Source organism: Equus asinus, chromosome 13 (assembly GCF_041296235.1).
Source record: "Equus asinus isolate D_3611 breed Donkey chromosome 13, EquAss-T2T_v2, whole genome shotgun sequence".
NCBI lineage: Eukaryota > Metazoa > Chordata > Mammalia > Perissodactyla > Equidae > Equus > Equus asinus.
The window spans coordinates 53,994,812-54,019,574 of NC_091802.1; the positions used below are offsets into that span (position 1 = coordinate 53,994,812).

At 54.8% G+C, this 24,763-nt stretch overlaps 1 protein-coding gene across 5 annotated transcripts; it reads right to left on the minus strand.

The window, feature by feature from the left end:
* Positions 1-1,299: 1,299 nt before the first annotated feature.
* Positions 1,300-22,798, minus strand: CDC42EP4 (CDC42 effector protein 4). 5 transcript variants are annotated; one of them, XM_014839693.3, is made up of 2 exons: positions 22,603-22,798; positions 1,300-4,130 (listed from the first exon to the last, which is right to left on the minus strand). In XM_014839693.3, the coding sequence occupies exon 2, from the start codon at positions 4,019-4,021 to the stop codon at positions 2,942-2,944; it is 1,080 nt and encodes a 359-aa protein (XP_014695179.1). In that variant the 5' UTR covers positions 4,022-4,130; positions 22,603-22,798; the 3' UTR covers positions 1,300-2,941. The 5 variants fall into 5 exon arrangements, with proteins under 5 accessions (XP_014695179.1, XP_014695180.1, XP_014695183.1 ...); XM_014839694.3 differs by lacking the exon at positions 22,603-22,798 and adding an exon at positions 21,550-22,184; XM_014839697.3 differs by lacking the exon at positions 22,603-22,798 and adding an exon at positions 20,431-21,408.
* Positions 22,799-24,763: the final 1,965 nt, after the last annotated feature.

Below are 24,763 nucleotides of genomic sequence, written 5' to 3' on the forward strand. Positions count from 1 at the left end.
GTTCACACTGTATCTGGGAGGCACAGTAGGAGCCCTCCCTGCACCCTCCTGGGCCTCGGTGAACACTGCCTTCCTCTCTTCAGTCGTCCGGAGCTGGACTGCAGCCTCTGGGTCCCCGTCCCCGCCCTGGGCTGCGGGTGTGTGCCCCAGTCCCACGGCCTCTCTCCCTTCCTCCCTCGGGGCCCCCACACCGCCTGCTCCTTCCTCCTCTTAGCCCTGTCCCTCATTATGGGCCCCTCTAGGGGCAGAGGGCCCTGGGTGACGGTTTAATTCTGCTTCTTATTGCTTCCCAGGGAGAGGATGGGCACAAGCCCAGATTTCTCCGTAGAGGCTCGAGGCCAGGGGCGGGGTTTCCAGGAACTCAGCCACACTGGGCCCCAGGTGGGAGGGAGGGCTTGTAAGGGGCTTCAGCCAGCAGCCGGCTGGCCCTGCCAGGCTGACGTCCTCTTCCAAGACGCCCAGGCAGAGGGGAAGGCGTGTGTGAAGGGAGGGTGGTGGGGCAGGAACTGGGTGACCCAGTGACCCCACCCAGGGCAGACACACCCCCCGCCTCACTCCCCAAAGGGATGAAGCTTCGGGGCGCCCCTGAGTGGCGAGCTGAAGAGGGTTCTGAATCCATAATATTCTGACTCTACTACTTGGTGACTTTGGAGAAGGTGGCCATGTGGCCTCGCCAGCACGTTAGTCTGTAAAACGGGGACATGAGTCTACCTCCCTGGGCCACAAAGCTGAACAGAGAAGGCACTGCCTGTGTAAGTTGATTCTGCAGGTCAGATGGTAAAGGGGGAGGGAGGGGGAGGGTGGCCCCTTTTCTCAGCGGCAGCGCCTGCTGCGTGTCCTGGTGGCGACAGCTCCCACGCGCTTCGGCACCTACAGCTTGGGAGAACAGTCTCCCTCTGTTTAATAACAACTTTGCAAACGCCGTTATCAGTGACTGTGTCTGACCACCCCCCCCCCCCCCCCCCGCCCCCGTGGGAGCAGCAGGATTCCCATTTAACAGACGGGGAGAAGGAAGAACAAAGGAGCTAAGCAACTACGTGCCCGAGGGCTCCCAACTGGTAAGTGGTGGTTGGGACACCAAAGTCCCAGAGCCCTGAAGGGCCTGCCCAGGCAGATGGGCACAGAGGCCTCGTCCTTTGAGCCGCTGGAGAGCAGTCCAGGAGCGGGGGCCCAAGCGACAGAGAGAGAAGCCGCCTCAGGGCCCCAGAGCCATGGGCAGCCCTGGGACCCCCCCCCAATCCACACCCTCACCGCCCCCTCCTGAAAAAGCCCTCCCCAGAAGTAGAGGCGGACACAAGGTGTGCTATAGGGCTTTTTTAATGTTTCCTCGCTGTTTTAACAATATCATGAGAAAAATATACAGTTTAGAATCTGGAAGTGACCACGGTCTGAATGGGTTTCAAGGGCAGCTGGCAGAGGCTGCACAACCTTCCGATTCCTCCCCCACCGTGGGAGCTCCACTCGAATCAGGAACTAAGTTAGTGTCTGAGTAAGGATCCAGCAAAAGCTGGGAGCCTGGGGGGCCCCGCCCACCAGCCCGGGCTGGATGCTGGGCTAGTTAGTTCTGCCTGTCCCTCCCCCCCCATGGCTACAAGCGGACAGGAGGAGGGGCATCAGCCTGTTCCCAGGACAGAAAAAATCATCATCAGTTAACCCCCGGGGCTCACAGCCCGGCTCCCACTCAGTCCCCTCGGGCAGGGTCACAGGACACACAGGGCAATGTGAATTTCAGAATAACAGCAAATAATTTCTTAGCGTGTAAGTGTGTTCCAACATGGCATGGGGCATACTTACACTAAAAAATTATCCTTTGTATGCCTGAAATTCTAATTTAACCTAGCATTCTGTTTTGCTGCTAAATCTGGCACCCCTGTATGCAGGGGCCCTGGCCCCCGAAGTGGGGAAGGGGGTCAGCTGGCAGAGCTGAGAAGGGAAGGGGAAGTAGTGTTTGTTGGGGGGGAGGGGCGGGGAGGGAATAACCCAGTCAAAAAAGCTTTTATCCCTCCATAGGAATGATATATTATTTTTTAAAAAATCATTTTCCAGAAATTTTCTACACTGGCCGCCTTCAGTTGTTAATAGCCAAGGGGGGAGGGGGGGCGACATAGAGATACCCACCCCGTATAGTTCTAAACAAAGTTTGGAAGCGCTTAGTATAAAGGTTTTCTAAAGGGATTGGATTTTCCCTCTGGTGGCAGGCCTACTAACACTGTTCCTGATATTGCTCTAGAAGGATTTAAACATAACAAGAACGAACGAACAGACCCACAGAGACTGAGGGCCGCAGCCTGTTCCTAGTGTCGTCCCGGAAGGGCCCCTTCTTGAAAATTCAAGCAGCCCCGGGGTTTCCTTCCTGTTCTCGTCCCCAGGAAGGGGACGCGTTTAGTGTACAAATTCGGTCCAGCTTTACTCCAAGGGGCTCCAGGCTTCCGGTGCAGGAGCCAGGGACGGTGTAGGGAGGGGCCGGGATGTGTGACCACCCCGGTCCTCCTGCCACGTGCACTTACCCTGGCAAACACCGCCAGTCACAGCAGAAACGCCAGGAGGGAAAAGTGAGCCCCATGTCCTTAGCTCTGGCCCTCAGGCCGTCCCTGGGCTGACCTGCCATTGCTGCACGAGGCAGGAAGTCAGGCTGACCCCTGGCATCCGTCTGAGGCCAGGCAAAACTGATTCCTGCTTCCAGAACAGCCCTGTCGTAGAGAGCTCGGGGAGAGCAGGGCGTGCAATGAAGTCAGGCACCCCGTCGGCACCCAGGCCGGCTCCCGAAGTCCTCCACAGGTGCCCAGGCTTGGCCAACGCCCCTCATCTATGAGGTCCAGGATGTGTGGCCGAAGCCAGGCTCTTGGCTGCCCATGCACAGGGAGAGGAAAGAGGAGGGTGGTGGCGGGCTGGGCACAGGGAGATGAGGCCAAGAGCGTGCAGCCACCATCTCCTGCCAGCCTCACACTCGTATTTCATCCTCCTCCTCCTCGTCCATGAAGGAGAACTCCTTGTCGGGCTGCCTGGCGAGAGGAGCCCGGGCCTTGTCTGGCCCCCGGAAGGCAGGGCTGCGCTCCTCCAGGACGCCCGAGGTGCAGCTGGAGAGGGAGCTGCTGTCCCTCGTGGTGTGGCTGCCCACGCTGCGGGCCGAGCCGGGGCTAGGGGCCGCCGCCGCCCACCCCTCGTCCTGCAGAGCCTGGGGGGGCAGTGGGGGCAAGTCAGGGCTTGCCTTGCCTTCCTGCCTAATCAGGGGAGGGGCCTCTGCCACGGAAGGGGGGTCCTGGGGGAGACCGCCTGCTGGGTCATCGTCACCATGGAAACCGCCATCGTCCTCCTCTGCTTCCCACTCCTCCTTGTCCATGATGCTGAGGACGTCGCCCAGCATGGAGGGCCCCAGGTCGATGTGGAAGGACATGATGGACTCGGCATGCTTCAGCCCGAAGCTGGCCTTGGGCACGACGGGCAGATCTGTCAGGTCCCCGAAGGCCTGCTCATCGAGGAGGGGGTCAGGGGAGTGGGGGGCAGCAGCCCCGTTCCGCCGGGGCACCACCTCCCCCACGCCCACCTCCTCCTCCTCTCCGCCCTCGCCGGCATTCGCCTTCTTCACGGGGCTAGACGACAGGCTCTTGGGCAGCTTGCTGGAGCCCTTTTCTGCGGCCTCCTTCTCGTTCAGCTGGGGCAGGGACATGGCATTCTTGACAAAGAGGGCCGAGTCCCGCAGGGAGCCCAGCATGTCCCTCTGCTCCCGGTCCCCCCTGGTCACCGACTGTGACCGCTTGCTGCCCCGGAACTTCCGGGACAGGAGGCTGCGTTTGGAGGAGGAGGAGGAGGAGGAGGCCTGGTCATCCAGGGACTCGCCGTCCAGCTCGCCAGCCTTGCTGTTGAGGAACGAGGTGTCCCCAAAGGCGTCCCCCGCCCGGCCCACGTGCATGGTGTGGCGGAAGTCGCCTAGCGGGGCACTGATCATCTCGGCCGTGAGGTCCACTCGGGAGCGGCGTTTGGAGTGCACCGAGCTAGACACCAGCTGCTTGAGGATCGGCATCTTGCCCAATGACGGGAGGGGAGGCTGGCCCTCCTGAGGCAGCAGGCAGGTCTGGGGTCAGATCTGAAGTCCAGCAGTTGGAGCGGGTGGTAAGGAGGAGGTCATAGGGCTGCAAGAAGAGAAGAGCAGGCACAGGGTTAACCCGGCCTGCCGCGCACAAAAGCCCATCTGGCCAGGGGTTGTGATTTAAAACCCAGCTCCCACCAAAACGGAATAATGTGAAATGAGCCAGCAATCAATTGCATGATCCTGCCTATTTCTTCATGCACGGGCTCGAGGTCAGGGGAGTGCTTTCTGCAAATCTGGTTAGAGTTCAAGTAGCCACAGACACTTTCCCTGAAACATGAGAAAGAGCTGATCTTTCTTCAAATGGACACACAGTCCCTCCAACCCGCCCCACAACCAGCATGCTGCTAGAGAAAACATGACCACTTTGAAGGAGGTGGAGGTACATTTAAGGAGGTGGAGGCGCATAGGCAATTCCATGCACTGGTCTGGGAAAGAAACATCTGTGATTTGACTCCTGTGAACAGCTAGTTTGGAGACACACTATAAGTTCTTCTTGCTGTCTGACCTCAATCCCTATGAAGTTAATGGACACCTCAACCTGAGTCACAGTCCTCAGAGGAGGGAGAGGACAGGATGGGTCCCAGAGAGACGCTGCCTGGCACTTCCATATCCGTGGGCGGCCCGGCTTGCTTTCTGAATCAGAATTGGGGTGGGGCTACTGGGACCCACAGAACCAGCTCCCCAGCCTTCCAGTCCTTGCTGGGAGTCCCATAAATGAGGATCCCACCTGCAACATCTCCATCGTGGAGCCCTGAGCTCTTTGCTGAGGATCCACCCTCCACCTCTCAGGAGATCAAGCCTAGAAAACTCCCTCCCAGTTTCTTTAATCATTAGGTGTGCAGAGAGGCAGGGACTAGACCCTAGATGGCTTAGGCTCCTTGGGATCTGCAGACCCCCCAGGTGATTAACCTGAACCAAAGAACAGCAGAGGGCCGTCTGAAAGCTTGAGGTACCACCCACGCGGCTCCTGGCCAGGGCCAAGTTGAAGTTCTGTGTTGGAGCCAAACCAGCCCCTTGCCCTCAGTACAGGGCTGAGCAGGGTGGGGAGAGATGGGTGCAGGGGTTTAACAGAGTGTGGTGGGTGTGGGCGGTGCTGGGCCACCAGTCCTATGAACAGCACAGGCCTCCAGGGCACCCTCCCCATTGCAAAGCTCAACCTGTGGGCGCCCCACCCAGCTTTCTTCCCATTCCTGGCTGCTGCCCCAAGCTCGGCCCCCACATCCCACCTGGCCCCTGACGGCCCAACAGGTCTCCCCGCTTCCACTTTTGTCCCTCTCCAGTCCATCCTCCACCTTTTAGTTCAAACAAAGCCTTTCCGGGAATCCCCAGTCTAGACGCCTTGATCCAGCGACCAGTCCCTGCCTCCCTTCCCAAGGCCATGGTTCGCTGCTCCGCTGCCCATGCACATTGCCCCAGCCCCCGAGCTTCTGTCTCCTGTACCCCAGGACCAGACACATGCAGTCCCCTTCTGGAACACCCCGTCACCTGGCTCACCCAACATCCTTCAGGGCTCAGCTGAGATGTCACTTCTTATGGGAAACCATCTTTAGCCGAGGGGAGTCCTCCAGCGACCTCTCCCACCAACCCCCAGCACTCTGAATGTCCCCTCTCCCAGCAGGCACTGGCTACATCGTTCTTCCCTGCTGGCTGGACTGTAATCTTCCCACTGGACTGAGCTTCCGGAGGGTTCCAAAGGGCCTGATCGCCACTGAATGCCATCTGGCAGTACATGGCACAGGCTTCCAACACCTGTTGAAAGGCCAACACCTCCCTCCTACCCTCTCCTGGTTCCTTAGTTTCTCCCCTTCCGCCTTCTCAAGCCGAATGACAGCACTGGCTTCATTTCAGCCTATTGCTGGGCTCCAGGGCTCCCAGCCTGACCTCTCTGTGCCCTCTAATCCCCAGGTCCCCACGCTCATGTTCCTTGTCCAGCTGTTGCCACCCAGTCTGGTGGCTCCCCCACCTGCAAGTGACCCCCACCCAGGCAGTCACTCCAGCAAGCAATGTTCTCTGGGATGAGAGGCAGGAGCCAGGCACTGGGGCAGACCTGCCACTCAGGTGACCTGGGCTGGGCTTGGAGCCAGGTGAGGACTCTTCTGGAAGGCCTGGAGATGCCCCATTACAATCGGTCAGCTCTCCGTCCCCACTCTCCTCCTTCTCCCCACCAAAATCTCGGGAAAATTAGCTTCCCCTACCCCTAACCTGAACCCTCCCTCCTGCCCACGCCCTAGGATCTAACCTCTAAACAATTAGACATGGAACGGCTAGACCAGAGATTGGCAAACATTTTCTATAAAGGGCCAGAGACTAAAGATTTCCAGCTTTGTGACTGATTCCGTCTTTGTTGCAGCTACTCAATTGTTTTCATAGTAGGAAAGTAGCAGTAGGCTGTAGGTCAACAAATGGGCATGGCTGTGTCCCAATAAAACTTTATTTATAAAGACAAGGAGTGGGCAGGGTTTGGCCTGTGGGCCATAGTTTGCTGCCCCTCAAACTAGATGCATGAAAAGTACTGGCCTCAGGGTCATCCCCTCTCCACTGCTCCAGGAAAGAGTCACCATTTGTAACCCTCTGGGCCAGCCATGGGCTTCCAGGCCAAACTCTGGGGAAAATTCTCTTTGGCTAAAAAAGAGAAAGTGAGGATGGAGTCGGCTTCAGACATGTTAGGCACAAAAGGAAATCAAAACAGGTTCCAACAAACTCTCGGTGCTGGAGAATCCCTCAGGCTTCTATGGCCCCCAGGGCAGAGAGGCAAGAATGGAAAGGGCCACATCTTCAACCCGCCTGCAGTGCAGCTCCTGGTCTAGTCACAGAATCCCGGGGTCTCAACGAGCTGGGAGGGAAGGGGACCCCAGTGCAGCTCCAGAAGACAGGTTTAACTGAAGCCCAGTGATTTCTCCAGGCTCACGTCCCAAAGGCGGAGTGGGGCTAGAAGCTGGTCTCCTGGCCCAGTGCTCTTTCTGCTCCTCTCCAGGCCTTTCTCTGGCCTTTGGTGGGTAGCATCACTGGTCAGTTACCCTTGCCAATGGAATGCCTCTCCCCACTTCTAGCCAGGGGAGTGCAGAGAAAGGAGGAGCCTGGCTGCTGCCCCGAGAAAGTTCTGTATAATCCCAGAGCAGATTCTGACCCTGCTGACACTTTGGGCCAGACCATTCTTTGTTGTGGGGCCCATCCTGCGCACTGTAGGCTGTTTGCAGCATTTTCCCTGGTCTCTGCCCACTAGATGCCAGTAGCATCCCTAACCAAGTTGCGATAACCCAAATGTTTCCAGACATGCCAGATGTCCCCTGGGGGGCAAAATTGCCCAGGATTGAGACCCACTACCCTGGAGTGAGAACACACATGTACAAATAAAGCATGTACTGTTCACCAGGGAAGGGAAGGAAGGAAGGAGGGAGGGAAGGAAGGAGGGAGGGGGGCAGAGAGGGGACGTCAACGGTCAGAACTGTGGGAACACAGGACATGAACCTCCAGAGTTGCATAAGGGTTTCACTGGCACGGCAGGAACTCCCAGGCCCAGGAAGCAATTTCCAGCGTGGTGGTTTCCCCGATCTCAAGTGCTCACTAGAGAGAAAAGGAAAACCGCAGGCCCAGCTGCCCGGGACTCAGCAGAGAGGATGCAGACCCCTCTGGCCACCATGGCTACAGCGGAAGAGAGTCCCCACCATCCCATTCACCCCCCTTCTAGCACATTCCTGCAGGTAGGGCTAGAGAACAGGTAAGAGGGGCCAGCAGGGAAACGCCTGGGGCAGCCACGAGATTCCCAGCATCCTGCACGGCCCTACATCCCAGAAAGAGAGCGACAAGGCTGGCAAATGGTTATGTGCTGCCTGGGGTCTTGCTCCCTGGGGGTAGGAACAAGGCTTTGTGACTTGTGAAAAACCAAACCATCTTCAATATCCAGCATGAAAAAGTCCCAAGAGTTGAGTCCCACATGGAGTCACCTACTTGTCCCACTGTCCAGGGAGGAGGGGCTGCAGGACCTGGCAGTCCTGGGTTTGGGGTGAGGACCCCTCTGGGGTCCCAGAGCCAGAACTCAGACTGGACAGCCTGGGCTCGAGGGCTGGGAAAGTTCCCTCCCTGGCTTGTTTTTAAGTCCTTGGTTTCATGGCTACTGAGTGACATTGTCACCCTAAGCTCCTAACAGAGAATGATTTGGGGATGAGGGGATGGAGTTTAAGTACAAGCAGGTGGCCCAGGCCAGTCCTGGGGGCAGTTCAGGAGGCCTGAGTGCACCCTCAGAAGGGGACGGTGCCAAATGGAGCTGTGGCTTTCGGGGGTGTTGCTAAGCACCGTGACTCAGCTCTGGGGAAGTGGCTAAAACAGGCTGCCTGATGACAGGGCAAGAGGGCGGCCACTCCCCACGGCCTGCCCTGGGTGGAACACCCTCCCCCATCCCGGAAGCCACATCCCACTTTCCTGGCAGAGCAAAGGAAAATGGAGCAGCAACTCACAGCCTCCCTGACTCTCCTCAGCCTCTGGTGGAACCAGGTTCCTCTACCTTTGGCCTCACTGACCACAGCACGTTCCTCTAAGGCAGGAGCAACAAGCCCTCCCTGGAAGGCCAGGCCCCTGGTCAGTTACAGCAAACACATCCTCGGCTCAGCTCTGCTCCTGGCACTACAGAGGGTAGCTGTGGCCTGGACCCCTCCCTCATCATCCCGGGCATGCTACACAGAGAGCACTACCCTCCCAGATCAGGAGCCCAGCAGCTCCTAGACAGACAGAAGGACAGGCTACGCTGAGGCACAGGACACAGGCCTGAGCTCTCTTGGGCAGCCAGGCAGATCTCCCACTTGGCAGCTGACCCGCAGCTCACTCCAGTGCAGAGAGCACATGAGATCAATGCCCAGTGCCACTGCACGGCTGCCCCTCCATCATTTCCCAGAAGTGTTCTAACCATCCAGTCAATACCAGCCCCAACGTAGCTGGATGGAAGGGAGCATTCGGTTCACGACACGATGACTTCAGTTGTGGCTTGGCCTGGCTACAAGAGGCTTCACTCATTTACTTTTTCTCTCATTCATTCATTCATTCATTCATTGACTTACTGCATCCTCACCAATTTTCCCATACTCTTCTAGGTCCTGGAGACAAAGCATGAAAATAACAAGGTGGACAAGCTCCTGCCTTCCCAGGGCACACCTGCAGTCTGAGTGTGGGTGGGTGCAGAATGGGGCTGTGAACATGCAAATTAAATAGTATCTCGTAGTCCTCACTGTCAAGAGGGAAGCAAGGCAATTTGAGCGAGTGTGGTAGTCAGCGGGCTGGGGAAGCCCCTCTGAGGAAGGGGCACTGTGAGCTGAGAAGTGAATGATGAGAAGGAAGCTGGCACATCAAGAACATTCCAGCAGAGGGCGCAGCACATGCAAAGATCCTGAGGTAGGAACACACTTGTGGCATTTGAGGAATAGAATGAAAACCCAGCGGCCAGGGGTCAGGTCACACAGGGCACTGCCTGTAAGACCAGGTAGGAGTTTGGATGGTGTTCCAGGTGCACAAGGAAACCACAGCAGTTCCTAAGCAGGCAAGTCGTCCGATCTTCATATTTGGAAGTTCCCATGGCTGCTGGCCTTGGAGGCATGGAGGAGGGGAAGCAGGAATTCAGGGCAAAGGGGAGGGACAGCAGAATGCAGGTGCCGCTGAGGAGGTGGATAGAGGGGTACTCCTTCAGGAGCTGCTGAGGGCCCAGATGGGGGAGGAGAGAATGGGCAGAATCAAAGGAGGTTCCAGGCCTTCCAGGGCCACTCTGAGCCCCTTTCCCAGGGGCAGGTCTCACCTGGTGGGCCATGGACCTTTCTCCCAGGGGTGCACCAACATTCCACCACTAGGTAGAACTTAACTTTGCAAAAACAGGGGAGGCATTGTGCTACACAACGTCTGTCAGCTGGAGCGACTCACTGAGAGGGGCTTTGCAAGAAACTCAGTGTAACCCGGGCCACGACTCTCTGTTAAGAGGCTAGGGGCTCCGGCTTTTGTCCCCAGAGAAAGGTCCAGAGCTTTCTGGAACGCTCAGCAGCCTTATCCTGCAAAGATAAGTAGTCCTAGTGAAGGCGGAAGACTGTTTTATTCCAACAGTGCGACAGGACTGATGGGCAGCGAAGCGAACGGCGAGAACTGTGGATGCTTTGATCCACATTGTTACATGCTGCGGGGGAACTTCAGTGGGGGCTGTGTTATGATTTTAGCTGACTCTAGTACTATTTGGAGTTTTTTAGTTCCTTCCTGTGCACTGCCGAAAGCCCTCGTATTTGAAACTGCGCTGTTTGTACCAGGAGGTTAAGAAGCACTGTCTTAAAATAATCTGAGCCTGAACAATTGAAGAAAAAAAAAAAAGCGCTGGATGGGAACATGACATATACCATATAACTCCTGTACCACTTGCATATCTGTGTCAAATACGTCCTTAAAATACCTGGGTGTGGAGGGACCCTACTCTCAGAGATGGAGAGACTAAATTAAGGGACTTGCCCTAGGTCATGAATGGAAGCCAAGGCTTTATTCCCACTCCAGGGCTCCGGCCACTAAAATAGCCATGCATTATCCCAAGTAGGGGGGCCCCAGCATGTCAAAACATGGGGCATATAATTTGTGTGTGTGTATAAACACATAAATATACACACATATACACACATGTATTATTTGCAGATTATATGGGTGTGTATTGTTAATCCATGCATCAATTAACGCAATCAATTGCTTTCTTTTTTAAAAAAAACCAGCATGCATAAAAGTGCTGGTGTTTTCTTCCCACATCCCAGTGGATTTTCCTGTACACCCCTTGGGGTGTCACATGACTCCCACTGAGGCATCTGTGATGCCTGCAACTTTAGAGATTCCCAAGACTGAGAGATGGAGGACACCCTGGAGATTTCCACCCTGGTGGCCTTGAGGAGGCTGCTGGGGCAGGGAGAAGTATGTGCCCAAGGCTGTGGAGCTGGTGAGGGACCCAGGTGGCACAGGCCTCCTGCCACCCCATCAAAGGCCTTTCCCACATTAACACTGGGATTGACTCACTGCCAGGCACCAGGCTAGACCTTCTTGTGTCTGATGTCCATATTATGCCGATATTAAGAGCGAGGAAGGGCCAGCCCAGTGGCATAGTGGTTAAGTTCGTACTCTCCACTTCAGCAGCCCAAGGTTCGTGGGTTCGGATCCCAGGTACGGACATACAACTGCTCATCAAGCCATGGGGGCATCCCACTTATAAAAAAACAGAGGAAGACTGGCAGGGATGTTAGCTCAGGAACAATCTTCCTCAAACAAAAAGAAGAAGATTGGCAACAGATGTTAACTCAAGGCCAACCTTCCTCACCAAAAAAAAAAAAAGAGCTAGGAAAGGGCAGGACCACCCTCCCACCATGCAGCAGGAACTAGGTGCCACCAGGCAGGGAGAGAGGTACAAAACCCTGGACCATGAGCTCTCAGAGTCCAAATGACCCCAGGACGGAGTGGTCTTGGGGCATCAGCAACTGTGGCAGTTTCTTGAAATAATGGCTTTAAAACAAGTGATTCAGCAACCTCCACACTGGGAAACCTACCCGATGGAACTATTTCAAAGCAGGAAAAAAGTCACACACACAGATACTCACTGAAGCCTCACTCCTAATAGAAAAGATGGAAACAACCTAATAGCCAACAGTAAGGAAACGGCTGAGAAAACCAGGAGCCAGTGGCTCCACGATGATCGTGCAGGCACGAAAGGCAGGGGCTGTGGAGACTGTTTACCAAACGGCACAAGTGGAAGGAGAAAAAGGCAGACCTTCTACTTGTCCACACACAGTCATCACAACCCTACACCAACACGCATTCATGAATAAAGGCTTAAAGGACGTGCAGAGAAATTACGGAGTTGCGTCAGGCTTGGGAGGAAAGTGGGCTTTTTTTTCTTTTAAAGTTTCCTTTAATGTGGTAATGCTGTTTTAATAATAACAAAAATCCCAAAGCATCAAAGGCTTACGGAAAAGCCTTTTAATTTCAAAAGTAGCTTAAAACTCTCTAGTTCCCAGGGCTCAGTACACGGCCCCGAGCAGGGGCTCAGTGCAGAGGGGTCTCGGTCCACACTCTCTCACATCAAAATATCTCCCATTGACATCTGTTGTCTTTCTCTTCTCCCCCGCCAACCCTGCCCCCACCAAACTGGCCATGTTTATTTATTAGGTCCTCCTTTTACTCTAAGTTGTCTGGGAGAAGAAAGTGGGCAATCTATAACAACCTGGTCTCAGGGCAAACGGGGAGCTTAGGACTCCCCCAAAAGAACTCACTCCCAACAGCTGCTTCCTGAGGCCTGAGCCTCTTGAACTGAGCAGGAGATGAAAGATAACAGTCTTCCCCCGCCTCACCAACCGGAGACTGGCCAATTTCCAGTGACACTGAAGCTCTAAGCTGGAGGCCAGCCTCCCACATGGGCGATCCCACGGTGGGATCCTATCCGAGACGCCCTGCGGGGCTGAAGGTTCTGCTTCTGCTGCTTCTCCAGCCCCAGCTCAGGTCCTCTGATGGCTGCAAGGGAGCAGAGAAAACGAGAAGAGGCTGGGGTCACACCGAACAACCAGCACCCCAGTGCTCCAACAAGCAGCTGACCACCAAGCCGTGTGCACAAGTGGCAAGAATGTCAGCAGTTCCCATTTATTGGGGGCCTGCTGCTTGCCAGGCACTGTGCAGGGGACAACGTAAATTTATGCCCTCACCCTGCAATGGGGGGGGGGGGGTATCAAAATTGCCCTCATTTTATAGAAAGGGAACTGAGGCGCAGATGGGGCGAATAACCTCACTCACTCTCATGGCTCCTAAATGGTGATCTGAGCCCATTTCTGGCAGATCTTGGAACATGCGGTTTTCTGTATGAGGTCATGCCCCCCCACCTATTCAGATGTCGGCAGCTGAGAATGTGCACACAGAGGGGCAGGCGTAGGATGGGATCAGGGATGCTGTTTATCTAAGAGAGACCTTGGAACCCAGCCTCACTTGATTGACTCCCCATTAGAGATCAGCTCCCGGGGACGGCTCAAATGGGCTCCTCCTGACTCAGGATCTCATTCCCGCTTCCTGCTCTGAGGAACCTCCTCATGTTCTGATTGCCTGGGAGGTGAGGTGGGGAGGACCACCCTGAAGCAGAAGCCTGGACTCCGCTGGCATATGTAAGACTGGGCCCAGGGCAAGGTCCTGCTTCAAATGTTTCTCATGCCTGTGCTGCTCCATTCTCCACCCTGTAGTTCCAGCTGCAAAGAAGGAAGCCCAGAACCCTGACCCAACCTGTCTCCTAAAACCTGCCAGGCTAGCTACCTTGCGCTTGCTCCACCCTCCTGCCTGACAGCCAATCCAGACCAGGCTCCCTGGCCCAAGGTGCTACTGCCCAGCCTCCCCGGGGCAGATCCCATTTCCTGGAGGTAAACATCCTCTGCTTTGCTAGTGGCTTCCTGGAGGGAAGAGAAAGTGAACAAGGCCCCAGTTTTAAATAAAATGTTAATTTCACCTATCTCCTTTTACTTTTTAAAATGTAGCTATTAAAAATGTCAATTATCTGAGACTTGCATGGTGCTTCTATAGGACAGTGCTGATTTCGACATTTCCTCCCCTTATTATGCAAGCTGTACTTTCCATGGTAGATGGATAAATAAAGCCAAGCATTGTTCACATTGAGGGTGAAAATGTCTACATGTTAATAAATAACACTACATTATTTTAGATTAAGTCCTAATATCTCAAACTGTGCATCCACTGGGCCACCGAGGAACGTTAGGCTGTGGTTCAGTTTTGTCTGAACTCTGTAACGAACATCCTTCTGCTCAGTCTGAGCAAGTCCTTATTTCCCAAGGACACATACTTTGAAGCGAGTTAAATTACTTTCTTATTGTTAACTCGTTCTCCAGAAGGTTTTACCAAGTTACAGATCCACCAACATGGGCTGATGGTGTCCAACACCAGGCGTTATATTTTATTTAGTTGAATTGAAAACAACAAAAACACAACCACCACCACCACCCTCACAGACTTGTAATTTGCTTTTCTTTAATTACTAATGAGGGTGAGCATTGAAAAAATATGTATTATTGGCACCTGTATCCTTTCTCTTGTAAATTCCTTTTGCCCATTTTTCTAGGGGTGGAGGGGCCTTCACTTTTTCCAATGGATTTGTAGGACTTATTTAAACATTAAAGCTGGGGCCGGCCCCACAGCCAAGTGGTTAAGATCACCTGCTCTACTTCGGTGGCCCAGGGTTTCCCCGATTTGGATCCTGGGCGCCAACCCAGCACCATTCGTCAAGCCATGCTGAGGCGGCACCCCACATGGCACAACCAGAAGGACCTACAACTAGAATATACAACTAGGGACTGGGGGGCTTTGGGGAGAAGGAAAAAAGGAAGATTGGCAACAGATGTTAGCTCAGGTGCCAATCTTTACAAAAAAATAAAATATTAAAGCTATTAAGATTTTTGACTACCATATTTTGCAAATATCTCTGCAAATCCGTCATACATCCATTTACATGGTGGTATTCATGGTGTTTTCTTTTCCGTAGAGTGCTTGTTAATCTTGACGTGGTTAAATCTGTTTTACGGTTTCTGGTTTTAATATCATGAAGCAAAGACCTTCCCTGCTCCCAAGTTTATGAAAATATTCACTTCTAAAACTACCGTGTAATGTATTAATTAAAAGCTACTCATAGAGAAAAATACTAGAAGGAACTACACCAGAATAAAGATGTCTATGGCTCATAAAATTGTGGGTCATTTAAAATAGACTAAAAAATTAAATATAACAATAAAGTAATGTTAGTTACTGATTCCTTATAGAATTGTTATAAAATATGAGTAAAGCATCAAATTCTACCTTTATCAGATATTAAATTCTTTATACACAGACATCACCCACCTACACACGGGTCTATTTCCAGACTTCCTCATCTGTTCATTAGTCTCTGTTTATTCCTAAACCGGGTCTACACTCTCCCTCTGTAAAATGTGTTTTGAGTATCTAGTCCCTCTTTTAACTTTTTCTCTAAAATCCCCTTGCTTTTCCAATGTAGTTAGTCTTCTGGATGGACTTAGAAACATTTTATTAAATTCCAGAAGAAGTCCTGATGGCATTATTTTGGAATTGAAAGGAAACAAGAAATTAATTTGGGAAGAACTGCCTTTATCGCAAGGTCAAGTGCTCATAGCCATTTATCCAAGTCTTTTAGACATTCCCCAGTAAATCCTGTGGCTTTTCTTCCTACAAGTCTTACACGTTTCTTTTCATGTTTATTCTGGGTCATTTTATGGTCTCTTATTGTGAGTGGGTTTTGCATCCTTCCCCTTTTACACAGCTATATCTCTAACTGGTTATGGCTGGTATATGGAGAAGCCACTTTTTTTTTCATTGATATATATTTAACGGCCACTCTACTAAACTCTCATGGTCTTACATACTCTAATCAACCCTATGATTGAATCTTTTGGGCTTTGCAAGTAGACAGACCCACCAACTGCAACTAATAATCATTCTGCCTCCTCCATGCCTTTTTCTCATCTTATTATATTTGCTACAATTGCCAATATAATGTTGAATAATACTCCTGACGTGGAACATCTCTGTTCCTGCATTTACACTGATATTCTAAGCCTCACTCATCTGGTACAGTAGCCACTAGCCACACAGGGCTGTTGAGCACTTGAAATGTGGCTAGTGCAACTAAGGAACTAATTATTTTAATTATTTTAAATTTAAAAACTGATGCTTGATTCAATTACTGGAAACCTTAAGGATATTAAAAACAACTTGAGTGTGTGACTCTACTTTTGAACTGTCAATTTTATGAGATCCAAATTCTGATTGAGTATTTATGAAATTTACCACCCAAATTGAGATGTGCTATAGGTGTAAAATACACACTGGATTTTGAAGGCTTTGTATGAAAATATAATGTAAAATACCTCAATATGTTTATGATTATACGGTAAAACAACAATATTTTGGATACACTGAGTTAAATAAAACAGAATAAAATCAATGTCACCTGTCTTTAGTTTTCAAAAGGGGGCTACTGGAAAACTTCAAGTTACATACTTGGCTAGCATTGTATTCCGATTGACGGTGCTGTTCTAGGGTATTTCCATTAATCATGATGCTTACCATTGGATTCATACAGATAGTCTCAATCATCTTAGAGCATTTACAGTTCTCACAGTTTACAGAAAAACGATGCCAATAACCTAGCCAGGCTGAGTTGTAGGAAAACACACTATGGCTTGGATAAATTAAAAGTCTTTAATTGCTGGGAAACATCGAAGAGGATGTCCAGTCTAGCTTAAACAGTGACTTGTAATGAACAAAGACGTGGAATAACATTTTCCTGTGTAGGTTCTGACAGCTATCAAGACTGGGAAATGACATCCTAGATCCCAGCCACGGAACTCAGGAGGACATGCCCTCCCTGGACCATAGGTCATGGAGGAAGTATGAGAAAAGGAACTAAGCTTCACTGAGCTTCTTACTCTGCATCAAGCCAGATGCTTAATTTTTAGTAAACTTCCCCCCCCACCCCCAAATCATACACCGTGCTAGGCATTTGAAAAACTTTAGCTCGTGTATTCTTCCCAAGAATCCCATGGCGTTAGTATCAGCATCCCCATCTTGCAGATAAGAGACTGAGGCTTGGAGTTAAATGATTCACCCAAGTCACACGGTTGCTAAGGACAGAGCTGAGAGAAGGGTGCTGTCTGCCCCATGCTGATCCTGGACTTTCCTCACTCCACTGGAAGGCGGATCAGGGAGGGTCATAAGCATTGCTGGGGCCCAGGCCTCCAAGATCCGATGAAGGTTATGGATGCACGAACACCCACAAAGGATGCACAGTTTTGCACAGAATTTCAGGTTAAAATCTCCCTAGTCTGGGCACCCCGTTCCCCACCACTCCAGGGAATGTACAGAGAAGTCCTAGGAAATACAGGCCACAGTCCCCTGCCCTCCTCTAGGAAGTCCATCCTGTCGGAAACCCCTGCTCCTCAAGGGCTGGGAACGAGCCACTCTCTCCACTCTGCCCCTTCATCTTTGTCCCTGCGTCCGCTCCCTCTTCATCCCAGAACCACGGTCTCAGGCCAGGCAGTAGGAGGGGTGGCAGCAGGGCAATAGGGGGCAGGTGGCGGGGGGGGGGGACGGAGAAAGCCTCCCTCACTACCTGGGAATTAGAACAGCTCAGGAAAGGAAGAAAAAGGAGGGAGCCCTGACCTGGGAGTAACAGGAAGCGACAACTCTGGAGCCAAGACTGCGAGGAGCCAGTGACTCAAGGACACTCAGCAACTTCTCTTGTCTACAGGGCTCTTCTTGGAGATGTGTGTTTCCCCAGAACCCACCACTCAATGCAGAAAGAAGCTCTCCAGCTCCCATCACAGAGGGAAGAGCGGGGAGAGGGGAAGGGGTGGCTGGTGGGGGCCCCACGGCCCCCCTGCAGGGCCTCAGAAGGAAGCGGCTGGGCTTGAAATCAGATCTGCCCGGCTTGTTTGGTTTCACTTTGCTTCTCCTAAGAGCAGGGCGCTCAGCTGAGGAGAGGGGAGTGAAAGGACACTCCGGAGTCTCCAGAGGGAGCAGGGTGGATCTGGACTCACTCCGGAGCAGGCTGGCATATCTTGCCCCGCTGGAGTGTGTAGCGTGGGAGCGAAGAGTGTGGACCCTGGAGCCAGGCTGCCGGGTTTCGAACTGGCTCGGCCACATCGGGCGGGTTACTTGAACCTCAGTTGTCTCATTAGCTTTCAAGGCGACTGGTAACATTATGGACGTCCCAGCATTACTGTGGGGATTCAACAGGCTAATATATGTAAGCCCTCAGCACAAGGATGCACAAGGGGTGAGCACCTTACATATTTGCTATGAAGATGATGCTGTGACATGCTCTTTCTCAGCAGGTACCCTAGGCCCCTACCTTGAAAGCTAGGAGAAGTCCAGCATCCCCAGTAACCCTGGCCCCCGTCACTCCCCTAAGTTCAAAGAGGACACATTATCAACCTGGGACACACACCTCCAGGGCTGCCTGAGGACACCTGATCCAAAAGGTTGCAGGGCTGACCCCTTTCGAAGTCCTTGGGGGTCCCCAGGATGAACTGTTGCAGGGGGAGGGTGGTCCAGGCTCCGAAGCCCGGGTTCGGACTGCAGTCCCCCCCAGCGGTGGGTGCAAGCCGCCCGAGATGCCGCTTCTTTCCCCATCTGACTTCCCTCCTCCCTTCCTTACCTCTGAGCTCCTCCGATGCAGGATGGAGGAGCCTGGCTTCGCTCAGACGGGACTGAAGCTCTTTCTGATTTCAGTTTGAAACGGGTGGACGAGGTGGAGGAGGGAGAAGAGAAACTCCAACCACTCCTTCCTAGGATGAGGGTTAGACAGCCCAGGACTCTGGGGGACCCTGGTGCTACCAGCAACAAATAATGCACAAAACCTCAGCACAATCAAGCCCCAGTAATATACAGCCTGGTCCTTTGGACCTAACCAGACTCATAGAAGTGTCCATAAATTGTCCTGCCAGCCCTGAGGAGGTTCCTTTGGAGTTCTTCTCTCAGGCTCTCTACTCCCATGATTTGATTGAGCCTTAAACCCCACCAGGGGAGGGGCACTGGTCCCCTTTTGATGCTTCAGGGCCAAGGGCAACATTCTAAGGATGGAGAAGGGTTGCAGTGAGTGGGAAACTGAAGACAAAGAGGGGCAGAGAATGGAAGCCGGAACAGCAGAGCCTGGCTTCACTGTCCCACTGGGGAGACTGGAAGCCGGGGTCTGCAGACTAAGCTCAGTTACCGCAAGAACTGCGTGGACACAGGTATGGGAAGAACCCAGAGACTCCCAGGGAGGCTGGAGATTGCCCTGACCGATGGCATCGGCCACCCCGATGGCCAGGGCAGAAGACGGTGGCCCGAATGGCCCTGGCACTGCTGCTTTCAGACGCCCTCAGCCTCTGGGATAAAAGAACCAGGGGGAAATGGCAGTGGTGCGGAGCACTTTCCTATGGGCTGGGTCAGAAGTGTAAGCGCCCATTCATGAACATGCCCCAAAGTGCCCTGGCCTGGCCCCAAAGGGAGACCCTCCCTCAGCGGGGGAGGCTGAGTGGAGACCACCAGGGCCCCGTTCCTGGCAAAGGAGGGCTCTGGATGCCAGCGCTGCCACCCTGGCATGGAGCCCCATGTTGCAAGCTGGCGGTGCCTGGGAGAGACGCTGATGGACGTCACTGGAAGGAAGCCCAAGGTTCCACCAGAGGCGTAGCTGGAGCTTCAGGGACACAGTGAGTGGGAATGAGGGAAAGGAATGGCTAAACTTCCTTCACACGCACTGTGAGCAAAGGCCAAGTCCAGCCACACACGAGTGCCTCCCAGCTCGACCACCCAGTTCCCTGTTCAGAGATGGCTGGCACGGGCCTATCCTCCCCGGAGCACCCAGAAATGCTGGCTGGAGCTGGCTTCCAAGACCCTCTGCCAGAAAGCTCCAGGGTTTGGTTCCTTTTCCCAAGATTGAGGGAAAGCCTCTGGTACAGAGGTCAGAAGACCTAAGCGCAGCTTCCAGGGCAAGATTGCTCAACCTCTCCCTCCGCCCTCAAACCTTATCTCTGGCATCAGCCCAGATCCTGTTCTTCCAAGGGACAGCCTCCTCCCTCCCCCACAGAGACGAGCTCCTCTGAGCCCCGGGAACATCCAGCCAAAGGAGGCTGGAGCCACTGCCCAACAGCAATCCTGGGTGCTCTGACCTCTGAGCCCCCCCCCCCAGCCAAGCCAAACCAGAGAAGGAGGGAGAGACAGACCGACAGACAGAGAGAGGCACGTCAATAGCACACCTGCCACACCTGGGCACAGCCTGTCCTGGCCACAGAAATCAATCAACCACTCCAAAGGTGGAGGGAGTGGAAACCTCAGAACCACGGCCAACCTGAGGCCCTTCTGGGAAAGCTCCTGACTTGTAAAGAAGGGTCTAAGATCCCTCGCCCAGGTCAGCATGTACCAGTCGCCCGTCGCCCACAGCCCCACTTTGTAGATAAGACTCTCATTTGCTTGGGGCTCCCTGGTCGCCAGCCCTGTGAGAGCTGGACTGCCAAGTTCCAAGAGGCAGCAGGACCCAAGTAGGGTGGGTGCGCGTATCAGATTGGGATGAACATCCGTGCAGGGGCGTGTGTAAGATAGAAATGAGGGGAAAGAGAAGAGGAGTCAAGAAAGAGAGAAAAGGGTGGAAACCCCAGAAAATGGAAGGAATGTTCAAAGGAGAGGCTGGAGCTGGGGAGTCTAACACAAGCAGTTGGTCCTCAAGGAGCAGGGGCCCCAGGAACTCAGGGAGGTGTCAGGGGGGCTGGGACTCGACCCAAACTGCCACCTCTTGGGAGCAGGCTTACCTTATCACACAGGCCCCCTCCCAGTTCCTGCAGGGGTCACCAACATCCCTGGGAAGACCAGGAGAAGCCACCCCGGTGTCTTCCAAGGTTCACTGGTGCCCCGTTGTGGGAAGGAGCAGCTGTCCTCGAGAAGCAGAGGGCCCAAGTCCACGTTCAGAGGAGATAAACCACACTAATTGGCTAGTCACATGGACAGCTCCCAGGGCAGCTGATGAAGGCTGGAACCCACTCGGCACCGGCACTCACAGCAGGGTCCTAGTACCCCACAGGGAGGAGCCTGGCAAGTCTCCGGTGGATGCCCCATGATTGCTTTGGGAGCCCTGAGGCCACCTAGAGGCCTGGCTGGACCCAGCCCTGGTCCAGCCAACTCCCCATTTCTGGGGAAAATCCAAAGCTCAGCTCCCCCTTTCCTTTGTGCCCTGTTCTTTGTTCTCTTAAAATTCAGTCCATCCTGCCGGTGGTCCCCTCCTCCACCCCAGTCTCAGAAAGGGGGCGGAGGCGTGGGGAGTATTAGAAACCAACCCAGACTGTGCGGAGAAGTTGCCTCGCAGGAGGCTCTCCTCTAACTGGGCCCCTCATTGTGTACGCCGGCCGGACGGCGAAGGCTTTCTCCCGTCCAGATGGCTGCGGGGGGTGAGGACGAGGGAGATTCTCTCTCCAGCACCCCCACCGCTCTCGAGAGGACCCGGGGGCTTCAGAGCTCGGGGACCCTTTCCCCATTCAACCGCTCAGATACCCAGGGGCAAAGAACAGGCGCCGAGGACGCAGCCGAGGGCCGCGGGAGCCGGTCAGATTGCAAGGGGTGACCACGAGGAAAGAAAAAGCATTGTATTTCCCCTCCACTCTCCCAGGGAGAAAAGAAAACTTCCAAAGCCCAGGCTGCAGTATCTCGTCGGGAAACACAAGGAATCTGGTTTGAGTTAGCAGGCAGCACCCCTCCCCCATCTCTCTCTCTCTCTCTCTCTCTCTCTCTCTCACACACACACACACACACACACACTCACACTCACACACACGCGCGCGCGCCCCGCTCAGTCCTCTCCCAGGAAGCCCGCCCAGCCTCAGCCCTCCAGCCCCCGTTCCCGGTTCCCGCCCAGCTCTCGCGGCCAGGGCACTCACCGGCGGCGGCCCGGCCCGCGGAGGAGCTCACGGGGACGCAGCACAAGCAGGGGGCAATTTTGTACCCCCGGCTGGGGGCGCTCGAGGGAGGGGGCGGAGCTAGGGACGGCCGACCGCAGCTCTGCAGCCCCAAGCGGGTGACTAAATCATTAACCAGCCGCTCCCGGCCCGCGGCCACGCCAGGAGCGCTCTGCCCCGCGCGCTGGTCCCGCGGGTTGTCCCCCCACCCCCGCAGGCTCCAGCGGGGCCCCCAGCTCCGCCGGCCCCACCCGGCCTAGAGGCGCCTCGGCCTCTCCCGCCTCGGCCTCCCGGTCTTCCGAGGAGGCGGGCGGGGCGGGAGCCTGGCGGGGAGGGAAGGGTTCGCGAGGGAGGGGAGGAGGGGAGAGTATTTGTTTCCTCGGCCATTCCCTTCCAGGCAGCTCCTTCCCTCTTTTCTCCCCGGCCCGATGACATTGAGTGGCGTGTGCTGCAGTGTGTGTACGAGAGCGAGAGCGTGTATACACACGCCTCTGCCACTACCAGCGAATAATTCGGTTCTTATTCATGGAGAACTCTGGGCGCACACACGCCCCCCTCGGGGAGACCGCGGGCTGCGCGCCGCCGATGGTTGTGCTCCTGCCCACACCGACACACACCCCATTCCTGGGCGAGGGGGTGGACCTTTAACACCCGGCCCCCCCGCCCCAGTCACACACCCCCATCCGCCCCCTCCACCCCCCCAGCGCCCTGCGCCGGCACGGCGAATCCCATCCTGGGGAAAGGAAATCGAGTTGGGGCGAGGCTTCGCCCGGCTCTCTGCCACCCCTTCCTCCCCAAACCCGCTCCGCTCCGGCCCCGGGCTCCCGAGCCGCCCCGCACTCGCCGAGGTGAGGAGCGGCCGGCGCCGAGGAGTAGGGGCTCTCTGCGCCCCTCTCCGCGCCCCACGGCCCCCGATCGCGGCTTTTTCAATCCTCCCCGCCCCATAGCGGGGCTCGAACCCCCCAAGCCGAGCCCATCCAGGCCTCGCAGGGCGCAGGTGGCTGTCACGGCCAGAGGCGGGTGCCCGTCGCCTACCTCGGTCCGCAGAGCCCCGAGCGCCCGGCCGGCGCGGCTGCGCTCTCCGGTCCGTGAGCTCCGCGCGGCGCCGGGGCTGGCGGCCCATGTCAGCGCCCGCGTTTGTTTCCCTCTCGTTCTCGGGCTCGCAGGGCTGGGAGCCGCTCGGACACTCCCCTCCCAGGCTCCACCCGCGCCCTCCCCCCCGCACCCCTCCGCGCTGACGTCACGGCGCCACAGCAGCCAATGGCCGTTGGGAACCTCGGCCCGGCCGCTCGGCCTCCTAGGTTCAAATCTGAAAGCCTGAGACTTTAGGATCTTCAGGTGGGGCGGCCCGGGCCCGGAGGCCGGCCAGGATGGTGCTCCCGGGGGGGTCCCCGTTTGATCCGCTCTGGCCCCGACTGGGGCCGTCGGGGCCAGGGCGCGACTCCCCTTGGGGCCCAGCGCGAGGCCATTCTTAGCAGGGACTAGAAACCAATAACCCCGCCCCGGCGGTGCTCCCGCTGCCTTCCTCCAGGACCCGCTAACCACCTCCCTGCCCCAGGAGGGACCGGAGAAGGGAACTCAAGGGTCGGCGCCGCCAGGCTCGTGGATTTCACCCCAGACTTACTGGAAACGAGCGGGGCGGGGAGGAGCCCCTAAGAAGGGTGAGCTGTCTTTGATCGGCCGCTTTCCCAAGTCTGCCTTTACCTCCTGAGTATCCGCTGAGGCCAAGTTCTGCTCCAACTGAACCTCAAGAGGAATGAACTCCCGAGTCCCAGGGCCTGAATCTGTGGGAAGCAGGCCTGGGCTCGATTCTTTTAGAGGAATAGCTTCCATTTGTAAGTGATCGCTACCAACCAATGCCTGCAGTGAAGGGTTCATCAGCAAAGTGGATACAGCACACGTGCAAGTTCCCTCCTGCCAGCCGCTCCCTTGCCTGGGTCTTAAGGGAGGTGGCTGAGACTCCACACTCCCTCCCACCAACATGGCCTCCTAGGGGACCCCTCAGTGGTCCCTGTGGGCTGGCGCTTTCCCCCACTGCTGGCCTTCCAGCTCCCTTTCCTCCTGATATCACAGCTTAAGTCTTATCTGTCCCCAAGAAAACTTTCCTGATTCTCCAAGGCACCTTCTCTCTCTCCCACCATTTTTAACAAATTATTTTGTCTTTAGGGCTGTTAGTAATGTGTTCTCCTTTTTCACAGGTGTCTGGGGTTTGGCCCTCCCAGTTAGATTACATATCAATTGAGCATAACTCCAGGACAGTCTTTTAGGCCCTTTGGAATTCTTCTGCGCTTATCCAGACTCAGTGCTCTTCGATTGAGGCTCCTCAAAATTAACATTCACTGAGGTTTTGCCTTTGGGGCCAAAGATAAATAAAGCCCCATCCCTGCCCTGAGGATGCCCACAGTGGAGACAGGCTGCCCCCTCTCCCCCAAGGAGCTGAGTAGGCTTCTAGACACTGGTCCCCACTGCATTGCTAGCACCCTGGTGAGGAGGCTTGATTGCAAGAAAGTGCTAATATTCCCTGGGTTTGGAATCCCAGACCTGTGAATTTCAAGTGGCCTCTGCCTCCTCAGTCTCCTTGGAGGCCGAGTTTTGCTCCAACCTTTCAGACCAGAGCTGTCCATCGATAATCGGGAAATTAACAAAACGAAAAAAACCTGAGGCTTGAATACCTACCTTGCCATTTCTGGCAAGCTCTAAGCCCCTGACTTTGGAGAGGGATTTGAGGTCTTAACTGCACCTTTGGTGTAACGCGACCTATGAGCCTTTAGGCCTGGGCGCGTGTCTCTGCATGTCCAAGCTGCCGGGCCTGCCCTTGGGACCCGGGCCTGCATGATGCTTACAGCTGCAGGGGCCTGCCCCCGCTGTGTGTCCGCCCACCCCAAAACTCACACCTCCCAGCGTTTGTTAGTCTTGGGTTCGGGGGATTTTAGTCCACATCGTTTTGCCCCAACCCTAGGAGGATCCCTTATGTCTGTTAATCCCACTTCCTTATAGAGACGTTGGGGCCCCACTCACCCCAGTCTGGTGTTTGCTATAAAGTGTGGCCCTGGGCGGGTCATTTCACTTTCTGGAATAAGCTCATCTCCAAGGCTCCTTCCCACACGAGCGCCCTGACTTGCCGTCTCCATCCTGAGTCCCCCTCCCCCACCTCTGAGCTCAGCAGAGACATCCTGGGTGGACAATGCAGGGTGTC